We start from the raw sequence: 12,837 nt of genomic DNA on the forward strand, positions 1-12,837 counted from the left end.
CCTAAAGCAAAATTCATGGGTAACCTGCCTGTATATAACATATTTCAGTATTTAAACACTCAGGCAAGTACAGCTGTCATCATGAGATGCTTGCACTATATGAAAAAGTACTGTAAACGTGCCAGTTTCAAATGGCAGGCTGTTACAGGTATGCTGAATGGGTGATGCAGCACCATGGGTTGCACTGAAAGGGTGTCTTGGTTTTCTAAAACAGTGATGAACTCCACTTAAGTTCAAAACTAAAGAATTTACAATCTTCCTTCAATGTATTCTATAATTGCCTTCCTGGAAAAGTCAAGGTACTTGTCTATTAAAACCATCCAAAATAATCTCATGTGCTTATATGTAAAACAGAGTTAGGTTTTAGGTTCAGATCATCATAACCAGAATTTTCACCTACAAGAATGTCCAGGGCTTCCCTGGTGGCACAGTGGTTAAGAATCTGCCTGCCAATGCAGGGGACACGGGTTCGATCCCTGGTCCGGGAAGATCCCACATGCCGCAGAACAACTAAGCCCGTGCGCCACAACTACTGAAGCCTGCGTGCCTAGAGCCCGTGCTCTGCAACACGAGAAGCCACTGCAATGAGAAGCCCATGCACCGCAACGAAGAGTAGCCCCCGCTCACCGCAACCGGAGAAAAGCCTGCGCGCAGCAACGAAGACCCAACGCAGCCAAAAATAAAATAAATCAATTAAAAAAAAAAACACGAATGTCCGATATCTGAAAATGGTATGACACCATCTCACACGTTTAACATCCCTGGGGCCCACCAACCAAATGCCATGAACACTCCCCCTACCCCAACCTCTGAGAGCAAAAAATTTCTCAAAACATTTTCATTTCATTTGAGAACAAAGTTCCAAGACAATCCCTTGGGGTGGCACTGCCCCTCTTGAGAGTCATAGATCTAATTTTACATCGTTATATAAAAAATGAGAATTTTTGTCCCCAGAGATTATGCCCAAGAATCACAGACCAAGTCTTGGCAGAGCCAGGTAAGAAGCACTTAGAGTTTGACAGAAGAGCATTTTCCACAGGCCAGGCATTGTCTTAAGCTCTTTTTAGACAAACACTAATTTAATTCTCACATCGACACAAGGCAGGAGGCTTGATTATCCCCACTATGCAGTAGAAACTGAAGCACAGAGACATGAAGTAACGTTCCTAAGGTCCCAGAGCCCTGACTCAGACCACCCTCTTCATAACGACTATGCCACACGGTGCAAACTACGGACTGTCATTTAGGACTGGAGGCAAGACAAAGGGGGACATGCAACCCTCCTGCATTATAAATACACAGGTTAGGTCAGTTCTACCAGTTCAGTACACTGACCTCCATCCATGCCTTCAAGCCATGGTTTGTTTCCCACTTGGTCTCATCTTCCTTTTTCTTGTGTTTTTCCTGCAGACATTCATTCCCAGGAGAAGGCTGCCCTGGGTCCCTCTCGACCTTTCCTAAAAGGGAGATCCCTGGTCACTAGATGAGTTCCAGAAGCATCCACTAAGGCTTCTGCAGCCCTCTGCCATCAGTTGACCTTCACCACAACCCGTCTCGCTCAGGATGAGTGGCTTCCTCGCCTCCCTGGACCCCCGGCGAGTGCAGTGGGGGGCTGCCTGGTACGCCATGCACTCCAGGATCCTGCGCACCAAACCGGTGGAGTCCATGCTGGAGGGAACTGGGGCCACCACAGCACATGGCACCAAGCTAGCCCAGGTGCTCACCACCGTGGACCTCATCTCGCTCGGAGTTGGCAGCTGCGTGGGCACTGGGATGTACGTGGTGTCTGGCCTGGTGGCCAAGGAAATGGCAGGACCCGGCGTCATTGTGTCCTTCATCATCGCAGCCGTTGCATCCATATTGTCAGGTAAGCATCTCGTGCAGGCGCAGGCCTGTGGAGAGCGTGCCTGCAGGCCTGTTTGTCCCACTCTCCTAGAGTATTTAGTGGTGAGATGAACGAAGTGGTCATCATGCTCCCTTTTTGCCTTGACTACCAGGGAGTTCAGCGCTAGGTTTTGGCTCATTGTAGTAGCTTCCTTTTTCTTTGGTTTTTCGATCCAAATAAATATTCTGGTGCCTAGCCATTGCCCAACTTCTCATTCCCTGTCATGTCCTAATGGCTCTATTTTTATTCTGTCTCCCTTTCATGAGAAGATAGGTCAGTCCTTTCGTGGGGGGTGGATATAGCCAGGATATAAATAATAAATAATGGATAGGCAGAGTAGCAAAATAAGTCAGTAAATCTGATATGATTGGGATTTGATGAGCCTCAAACTGGCGTTGTGATCTCCAAGCAGGAGGAAACCAAGTTCGGAAATAAAGCCATCGTGAGAATCACAAAGCACCATCTGCCACAGCACTTCAACAGACTGATATTCTGCAGAAGTAGCTCAGCTAGCTCCTTCTCTCTCCTTGAGAAAGAATCATAAAACTCGTTGGTTTGTTTTTTTTAATGAAGTACCAGGACTTACATGGTGATGATAGTTTGTGAAATAGCTCTATTTCCTTTTCCTCTTTCCTCCTCTTCTCTTGAGTTGGAATCCACAGTATCTTCCCAGATGGTGGGGTTGGGTCAATGGACACCTTGAAAAAGAAAGAAAAGGAAAACTTCCTGCTTCTTGATGGTTATACTGCAAAAGCATGAGGCTTTGCTGGGTTTGGGATTGGCAGATCACGTGGGTCAACTCATGTCTTGGCAGTGAATGTTGTGGCCTCTTCAAATGTTTCTGGAGAAGTAAAGATGCTAACTTACATTGGGAGTTCTGTGTACTAATGCACACCATCACAAGAAGAGTTCTACATTAGTATCGTACATCCAGACTAAACAGTCTTCATCCATGTGGGATGCACAGACTAGGGATACGCAACCAGAAAGTGCACTGGTTTATATCTGACATCGTTTTAATGTGATGAGGAAAATATTTCCAGAACCGATTTTATTTATCTCCTGTCATGGCTTATATCCTTGTTGGTCTTACCACTATCTTTTCCTGAAGTCATTCTCTAATATGCATGAATATCCTAATAATTGAGATTCCTGCAGAATAGAGGATTTTTTCCTTATAGATGAAAATAAATTATTCACATGAATAAATTCTGTGGATGCTTGAAATTCTATTAATATTAACCTGATTGCAATCATTTTCAAACTTGTTTGGCAAGGAAATTATTTGGGGGAAGGTGCCAGATTCTTACTCACCATAAATTTATAAATCTAAAAATGTTAGCACATAGAACAGAAGAGCAGTGGTAAGACAAAAGGCAGGCATGTAACCAGGGAGTCCTACAGAGGGCATAGGGCAGATGGTTCAGAGTCCTGCCTGGTCAATGCAGACTGCACAGTCTCCTCTAGATCCCATCCTATTAAGGCCCAGTCCCCCAAACCATGACAATTCCCACAAATGAATCACCCACATCTTATCCTTCAAGGTGCTTCATTACATTTAGAAATTAGAACAAGGCCCAGTCACATTCTGGGAGCCTGTCCCTCTGACATCGTGCTCATGGGCGCTGCGTAACCTAGACTGGGGCTATGGAGGGAGTATTCAAACACCACAGAACTTTGCAAATGCTACAAATCAGAGTTTGTTTATTTGCTGTTTGTTTTCAGAGAGTGAGTTGTTAAACATTTACCAGCACATCACTGAACCAGCTCCACCGAAGGCCCTGGTACTGGCCAGTAATTGGTGCCTTCACCATGGCACCAGGCACCAAAAGAAAGCCCTGCTTCTGTCCCAGTAGGGATGCCCCTCTCTGCACGTGGCCTCATCCGTAACACTTCTCTACACTTTGTAACTGACATCTCCCAGCTGAGGCCAGCCAGAATCCTCCTAGAGCCCCCAGCCAGGGACAGGACCAAAATAACTGTGCCAAAGTTAGCATTTTTATATCAGGTTTCTTCAACCAGGCCTCTCACTCTATGACCCTTTGTCATTAAACCAAGGAAAGTCCCCCTCCACCCTCTTCTTTCCACTCCCACACCATCATCTCCATATAGCTTCTCTCTGGACCCAGCTTCCCACTGCTTCTCCATATCTGCATCTATCTCCAGCAATAACTGCTGCTTGGTTGCAAGAGTAGAATAAAGAAAAAGTTGGGATTGACTAGATTTAGCTTTTCCCAGGCAGAGAGAGAGGGGGGAAAAAGCAATGGGGCTAGGAATACTCGAAAAGGAAGAGGAAATACTGCTGGACCACACAACTTAGGTTGGATGAGAAGGGAAGTGAGAACATGAAGGTAATGGTGATTTATGAGAAGTGGCAGGATCGACGAAGACTGGTGTTCTCAATGAGGTCAGGAAATCACTGAAGTAAAAACACTGAGAAAGTGAACTAGAAGACAAAAGTGAAGTTGAAGAGTAGGATGCTTGAAATTAAGATTTCAGAGTGGTAAAGTAATCAGTAATGATAAGTTTAGACTTGGAACCTGGCTCAGCCACTGACCAGCTGTGAGACCCTGAGCAAGTTCCATAACTTCTCTGAGCCTCAGTTTCTCCACCCTGAAAATGGTGACAATAATACCTACTTCATAGAGCTGTTGTAAAGACTAAATGAGGTATCTGTAAAATGCCCATACAACACCTGGCACGTAGCACCTATTAAGTGGTTATTATTATTTTGTGCCAAACCCTATATTAGGAGCTTGCCATACATCATCACGTTTAAAACCATAATATCTCTTCAAAGTAGGTTTTATTATCTCCAGTTTTACATATGAGGAAACTGAAGTTTAAATAACAGAAACTAGATTTGAATTTATTACGCCAGCAATATCTCTCAACCCTGACTATGAACTTAAATTACTTGGGGAATTTGCTTCTGAATAAGGGATTGGGGGAGGGAGGCTCAGCTTTACTGAGTTATAAGTACATACAGTAAAGTTGACCCTTTTAAATATACAATTCTATGAGTTTTGACCAATACATACAATTGTGTAACCTCCACTACAATCAAGATACAGAAGAGTTCCATCGCCCCCCAAATAATTCCTTCATGTTACCTCGTTGTGATTTTCCCCTCCTGCCACCCCCAACCCCTGGCAACCAGAGACGTTTTCTGCCTCTATACTTTTGCCTTTTCCAGAATGTTATATAAATGGACTCATTCAGTATGTAACCTTTTGAGTTTAGTTTCTTTCACTTAGTATGAGGCATCTAAGATTCATTCGTGTTGTGTGTTATCAGTGAGACGTTACACTTTATTTCTGAGTAGTATCCCACTATATGGATATTCCACAGTTTGTTTTTTTTTTCTTTTTAATTTATTTTATTTTTTATTTTTATTTTTTGGCTCTGTTGGGTCTTCGTTGCTGCGCACAGGCTTTTTCTAGTTGCGGTGAGCGGCAGCTACTCTTCGTTGCGGTGCGCGGGCTTCTCATTGCGGTGGCTTCTCTTGTTGCAGAGCAGGGGCTCTAGGCATGCGGGCTTCAGTAGTTGTGGCACGCGGGCTCAGTAGTTGTGGGGCAGGCTCCAGAGTGTGGGCTCGGTAGTTGTGGCGCACAGGCTTAGCTGCTCCGTGGCATGTGGGATCTTCCCAGACCAGGGATCAAACCCGTGTCCCCTGCATTGGCAGGTGGATTCTTAACCACTGCACCACCAGGGAAGTCCCTCACAGTTTATTCATTTACTAGTTGAAGGACAACTGGGTTGATCCAGTCTGGGACCATTATGAATTAACCCATTATAAATACCTGTGTACAGGTTTTTGTGTGAACACAAGTTGCCATTTCTGTTGAGTAAATACCTAGGAGTGGACTTGCTGGGTTTTGTGGCAAGTGTATGTTTAACTTTATAATAAACTGCCAGACCTTTTCCCGAAGTGGCTATATTATTTTTGATTCTCACCAGCTCTGCGTGAGAGTTCCAGTTGCTCTGTTCTTTGCCAGCACGAAGAATTGTCAGGTGTGTTTTTTTGTGGTTGTTTTATTTGTTTGTTTGCCATTTTAGAAGGTGTATAGTGATATTTCAATATGGTTGCAATTTGCATTTCCCTAATTACGAATATTTTGAGCATCTTTTTATGTATTTATTTGCCATGCAAATATATTCTTTGGTAAAGTGTTCAAATATTGTTCTCACTATTTAATTGGAGTCTTCATTTTCTTATTAAGTTTTAAGACTTCTTTATATATTTTGGATACGAGTTCTTTATTAGATATATGGTTTTGCAAATATTTTCTCTCAGTTTGTGACTCATTTTTAAATTTTCTTTTAATTTCTGTTTATTTCTTTTTTAAAATACCGATGCTCAGGCTCTACGCCCTAGAGATTCTAATTCAGTTGGACTGGGGTAGAGCCCAGGAACTGGCATTTTTAAAAAATTCCCCAGGGAATTCTAATGTGCAGCCAGGGTTAAGAACTGCTCCACTATAGGAACCAGGACCTACCTCTGGAATAGCCATGACCTACAAGAAGAGGAACCATATGTTAAGACAGGAACTATTTGGCCAGCAGATTCTTAAGAGACTTTTGCCCTTGTGGCATCATCTCCCATGAGATGCAAACCAGCTTATAACATGAAACAAATCTAAGAGAGAGAGCCACTTTCTCTATAATTTGACAAGTTTTGTAAGTTACAAAAACTTCCCAGGGACTTCCCTGGTGGTGCAATGGTTAAGAATCCACCTACCAATGCAGGGAACACGGGTTCAATCCCTGGTCCGGGAAGATCCCACATTCCGCGAAGCAACTAAGCCCCCTGCACCACAAAAACTGAGCTCTGTGCTCTAGAGTCCGTGAGCCACAACTACTGAAGCCCACGCGCCTAGAGCCCGTGCTCCGCAACAAGAGAAGCCACCGCAATGAGAAGCCCGCGCACCGCAACTAAGAGTAGCCCCCGCTCGCCACAACTAGAGAAAAGCCTGCGTGCAGCAACAAAGACCCAACGCAGCCAAAAATAAATAAAATTTAAAAAAGAAAAAAACTTCCCAGGCTCCTCCTACCGTTCCTGCCCCAACACCATAACTGCCCACAGCCCTATCACAGGTGGAGGGAAATTTATCAGAGGAAGCAGCCTGTGCTGTAACCTTCACCCTTGTCCAAAAGGTCTTATCTACTCTTGAATAGCTCAGCAGCCCACAACCAGACCCCGTGCCCATGCCAAACCTTAAAACCCTTTTGTATATACCAGACTGTATAAACCAGATAGGGGAAATAGTTTTTCTTCCTGGTTCCCACTGACAGCTTTGTTGCAAGATGAGGGATGGAAGGAGGGTAGTTTATAGAGGTTCTCTAGTTCACTGGCTTGGGATGGAACACAAAGCAAAGTCTCCGTGTCAGCGACACCTGGCCATTAAAAGTAATCTGCCCCAAGAGGCTCCTATGAACGGAACGTGAGTGGAGAAATAAAACTTGTTTATTTCCAGTTCTTTTAATATTAATAAAATTGAACCTCAAACAGAGCGTAGATCTGAATGACTCCTAAGCTCTTGCACTGTCTACAACTACCCTTTCAGCCCATTTCTCAGGTGGCTTTGGTAAGGATTAAATGACAGTAAGCATGCATAGTATCAGTCCCCTGCCCGGTACACAATACCAGTAATTTTTATCATCTGCTCATGAGAAATAATAGCAAAAATCTAATGAGATATGGTTTGGGAAAGCTGTATTGGGTACCTACCATATGCCAGTCCTGGAGCAATACCAAAAATAAATAAGAAATTGTCTCTACCCTAAAGGACCCATCATCTCCATTAATGGAGGGGAATGCTAAACCTGATAAGTAATTATGGCAATAATAGTAATGATAATAATGATAGCAGCAGCTACCATTTACTGAGCACTTACTGTGTACCTGAAGAGTTCTAATTGCTTTCCACATTATTTTACTCAATCTTCACAACAACCCCATGTGTAAGTGGTGTTATTTTCCTCATATTACAGATGAGAAAAAGGAGGCTTCTGAAACCTTTGGTAATTGGTTTAAGGCTCTTGTTTAAGAGGTGACCAAGCAAGGAATAGAGTGAAAGCAGTCTGACTCCAGAGCCCTCTCATGAATCACTCTGCTATTCTGCTACTGTATTAGCAGATTAGGATTAGGTTCAATTGATACAGCAGAAAACTAAAAATGAAAGATAATTTCACTTCTCTCTTGTATAAAAGAAGTCTGGAGGGAGGCTGCTACTGTGGCTCTGCAGTCATGGGTAATCGGGCCCCTTGACCTTTCTGCTCTACCATCTGGATACTTGGCTTCCATCCTCAAGGTGACTGCAAGATCCACGATGGCTGCTGAAGCTCCAGTCAATTTGTCTGAGTTTTGGAAGGCAGGAAAGAAACAGGAAGTTGAGGCAGGTCATTTCCCACATTTCTGTCCCTTTTTAAAGACGCTTTCTCATAAATCCTTTCCTGTAACTTCCATTTATATTGCTTAAAACCTGAACACTTAAGATACAGCAAGTGAGATTGAGAAATGTAGTCTTCTGACTGGGTACATTGCCAACCCAAGTATTATAGGGGTTCTATTGGTGGGAAAGAAAAGGAAAACTAGCTGTCACTGCCACATCTATAATCGATGCATAGCCCCTAAGCCCTCCAGTTTGCTGAGGTCAAGTGGTTCTGAAACATTTAAGTAAAATTTGTTCTGATTCCCAGTAATGTACAATCAGAAAATCTACAGTCTCCCTCAATAAACCTAGAGAGTTGTGAAGCTTACTTCCTCCTAGTTCCTCCAGCTCTGAATCTCTGCTTCCGTAGAGTCTCTGTCTCCACTCCACGTTTCATCGGCTTCTGCCCTTTTCTTCACTTCATCATCCAACTAGATGATACCCCATTCCCTCCTGTCCTCCAAGTAACAGCAAGGTAAAGCTGTATGTGCAGTGAACTTTATGGAAAGTTTGGGCCAGAGATAGGCAATATAATGCAGTCCATCCCAGCAGACAGCAAGCTTACGATGGAATATAGGCTACTCCAATTCTCCCTGACTTTAGAGAATGTACACAAACCCTCTGTTCTTCTTGACTTCAGCCTCCAGCCCCATTGATGGGCAGCCTTCCTCCTTTAAACTGACCTTCTACTCCCTCACCTGCTCACTGTCAAGCCCTAAAACTCTTGTTCATATCTTATCCAGAGCAGTCTACATATCTTTCTATCGCCCTCCAAGTTCATCCTGGCCATTCTTCAAAGACTATCATCCCCTAACCAAAATGGTCCACCAGGATCATTCATTTAAACAAAGTGAGTTCTAGAAGGAGGGATTTGGGGGCCAGGGCAGGAAGGTTAGAGATCATTCTGTAGTCATTGAGAAGTTCAGTGGCGTGACCAGATCTGTCTTTTGGTAACACGGTGGGGAGAGAACAGAGGTGGGGAATCTGGCTGTGTGCATATTGTACAGAACAGGAAAGAGACTACGAGGCTCTAGGCTCTGAAGTGGAGGCTGACAGGAAGCCTGGGATGGAGAAGAGGATTTGGGCATGGCTGGATGAGGGAGGGTGAGGGAGAAGGATAAATGCTCTTTCTAGCTGAGAAAAGGCACACAATAAATGAGAATGTTTTTGAGAAAATGTCATTTGAATAATGGATTTACAATACCATCCTGGTGAAAGAAAGTGAAGGCAGAAACAGAAAACTCTAGTAAAGAGAACCGCCACAGAACACCACGAGGTACAGTAAACTAATCTTTGTGTTCAGAACACTGGATACGGTGCTCTCGTGTAGCGCCTCCTCTCCATCCCCACCAAGCCAGTGGAGGGAGGGGTGATTTTAGTTCTGCCCTCAGATGAGAAGCCAGGGGGTCAGAGGTTAAAGTAACTTCCTGAGAAGCAGGCAGATATTTACTGGCAGAGCCAGAACTCAAATCTAAGATTGCAGGACTCCAAAACGCACGATCCTCCGTTTCAGCAAGCTGCCTCTGAGATCTTTAAAGCAAAACACTCTTTCTCATTAGATGGGGATTAATAAATTGCAATGGATGAAACGGTCTAAAAGGCAATAAAGGACCCTCACACCGAGTAGTATGTTTCTTGGCACTCTAAGTTTATTGTTCAGCACTGGGGTTGATCATTTGTATTTCCTGCCATCCTCACTTGCTCTTTAGCATCTTCTCAACCATCATTAGGTGAGCCCTGGTAACTGCATCCCTGGAGAGGTGGTAAGGGGAACAGAGCTCTTTCCCACAGACGAGGCTCCCAACCGCCTCCCTGGGCTTGTTCTGCAGACCTTCGCAAAGCTTAAGCAGAGTCTCCTCATTCCAGTGTTCATCTCAGGTTGGATTTTCATGCCGAGGAAGATCGCTAAAGATTTAGGATCTATTTAGATAGTCTGGTGAGTTTCTTTGTTTTGTTCTTCAGAACAGACCATTTTCCCCTCCCCAGATTGAAGCCAGACCTGAGAGGTGACCACCAGAAGGGCTGGCCCTTCTGCAACCTATGTTCAATGACCTAAGATCACTCATTCATTCCACAAACTTGCATTTATTTGTTCCCCCAAACATATCTGAGAACTGCTCTTAACCACACTGGGGGGCGGGAGAGGCAGAAATGCAAAGTGGGTGAGAGGGTAAAGAGGAAATGCAAAGATGAACAAATTCAGGGCAGTCTTCAAGCTTCTTGAAAACTAGCTCTCCAAAATATTGTCTAAATACACAGCTGTAGGTTGAAATCTTAATAATGATAGCAGCTGCCCCTGATGTTTGTAAAGTCTCTAAGACATAAGTTAGTAAACACTCAATAAATGTTAGTCATTACTATTATTATTACTATTGTTTTTATTATCATTAGGCAAATTCTGTGCCCTGGGCACCATGCATATACTACATCATTTAATCCTCTCAGCCTCCCTGGTAGGTGATAGTAGCTTTCCTGTAGTATGCCCAATCATAATAGCTAAGCCACTGAGCACTGATAACATGCCTGGCACTAGCTGAACACCAGTTGCACAATCCTCTCAACAAATCCTACAAAATAAGTACCATTGTCAGATTCATTTTGCAGATGACAAAACTGAGGCTTGGGGGGGATGGGTGACTTGTCCGGGGCAACGAAGCAGTCAGCGGCAAAAGGCAAGTCTAAATTCGATTCTGCCTGCTCCAGAGACTGTTCCCCCCATGTTGCTCCATGCAGACACACCCCCTCAAAAAATTTAAAAACTCGCCAGAGAGAATCGAATGAATCAAGGAAACCCTCATTCTTGTTAGGGTTTCAAAAGAGCCTGTAGCTCATTCTATTCCATTGATTAGGAGAGCACTTTTCTAGCTCAAAACTTCTGTAACCCAGGTCATGAAAATGACTTCTAAGCTCAGCTGCTTTCTGTCACCTGTCAGCAGTGAGAAGGGTGTTGTGAAGTGCATGTAGCTCTTCTATGTGGGGCTGGATTGACAGCCCTGTAGGAAGGATGTCAGTTACCAGTTCAGAAAAGGTGAGCGCAGTTTAATAGAAATATGCAAGTTTCTCAAATTGCTGATTGTGAAAATGAGTTTCCTCCAGCAAACCCAGGAGAAACTGGGCTTCTTTTACATCTTCTCCAGCACTTGCTGGGGTGGACAGTGCATACCGAGAGCCCCCAGCACGGCTGTGAGAGGGACTGGCCACCGGCCCTGGGCTCAGCATGGCAGGGTGCCGCAGAAGACAGGAAAGAACTCCGAGACAAAGGGCTTGGCATCGATCGATGCAAAGAAACAAGACAGGCACACATGAAATAGTCATGAGAGCTGCAAGAGACAAAGGGCCTGGGTCAGAAGTCAGGACACCTGGGATCTAGTTCCAGCTCTGTCCCTCAGCAGCTCAGGACCCTGGAGCAAGTCATTCACGTCTCTTGACCTCAATTTCCTCCTATGCACAATGAAGAGTTCAGATTAGATTGCCTGTATGAGTTAGGGTGAAAAAGAGAACTCAGGGAGCGGAAAGATTTGTAAAGAAAGGTCCAATGCCTCAACTCCCTACACACACATCCCAACACCACGTAGCAGAGGAGCACCAGGTAGCATCAGAGCAATTAGTCCCAGAGCTGATCTACCTCACTTCAAGCCCTGCTCGGCCATTTACTACTTGTGCAACTTGAAAAATGTACTTAACCTAGAGCTTCCCAAGCAGGTTGCCAAAAATTATAGGTGTGCCAAGGTACTGCTCCCTCAGCCCTCAGGGCAGCAGGAGGTGGCAGAGGCCCAAGGCGACTCCCCGCTACCTGTGAAAAGCCTCATCCCTTTACACATGACCTCCTTCCCACATCCGTACAAACGTCATTTTCTAGGTGTATTCTGTCAAGTGGAAAATATTGGGAAGTCCTGAGAACCTGTCTAGATCCTGGACTCATTCTCTGTAAATGGAATAATGATGGCCTCAGCATCATTACTATCTTGTGAGATTAAGATCAAGTATGTAAACTGCTCAGTAGAGCTGGTGCACACAGTAAATGTTTAGTAATGTTTGCTCTTATTTTTATCACTACTACCACTACTGCTGGCCAGATCTCTAACCTAACAAGGCTAGGTTCGTTCTTAGTGCAAATGAGCAGGCCTTGGTTCAGATTCTGAAGCCCCTCAGCGCACACCTAGTAAAAGACTCAGACCCACCTCCTACTCACCCTTTCTCCAGATAAACCTTGGGCAAAAAGCATACTTTTGTTTCTGAAGGCATTTGCCCAAGAGGAACTCTCATCTCTACAGGGACAGTCCCCTTCAAACAAGCTGTGCTGCAAAACATACAAAAAAGCTGTGCCTCAAAAAACAAGTAAATAAGTACATAAGAGAATTACAAATTGTGGTAAGTGCTCCATGGAAATTAAACAGGGTACCAGTGCAAAGTACTCTCTCTCTCTCTGAACAAGTGATATTTAAGCAGCCTCCATTCTGTGCACTGAAACAGGGGTTAGAGGTGAGTCAGGCACAACAAGCAAGGATAACCACCTGA

General features: G+C 44.2%; 1 protein-coding gene across 1 annotated transcript in view; it reads left to right on the plus strand.

Annotated features, from left to right (window-relative positions):
• The first annotated feature begins 1,563 nt into the window (after positions 1-1,563).
• SLC7A14 (solute carrier family 7 member 14) overlaps positions 1,564-12,837 on the plus strand; it is a 67,598-nt gene continuing 56,324 nt past the window's right edge. The window contains exon 1 of the mRNA XM_061193439.1: positions 1,564-1,867. Within this exon, the coding sequence (XP_061049422.1) occupies positions 1,564-1,867 (304 nt within the window). The remainder of the gene's footprint in view (positions 1,868-12,837) is intronic.

This window comes from Eubalaena glacialis, chromosome 6 (assembly GCF_028564815.1).
Source record: "Eubalaena glacialis isolate mEubGla1 chromosome 6, mEubGla1.1.hap2.+ XY, whole genome shotgun sequence".
NCBI lineage: Eukaryota > Metazoa > Chordata > Mammalia > Artiodactyla > Balaenidae > Eubalaena > Eubalaena glacialis.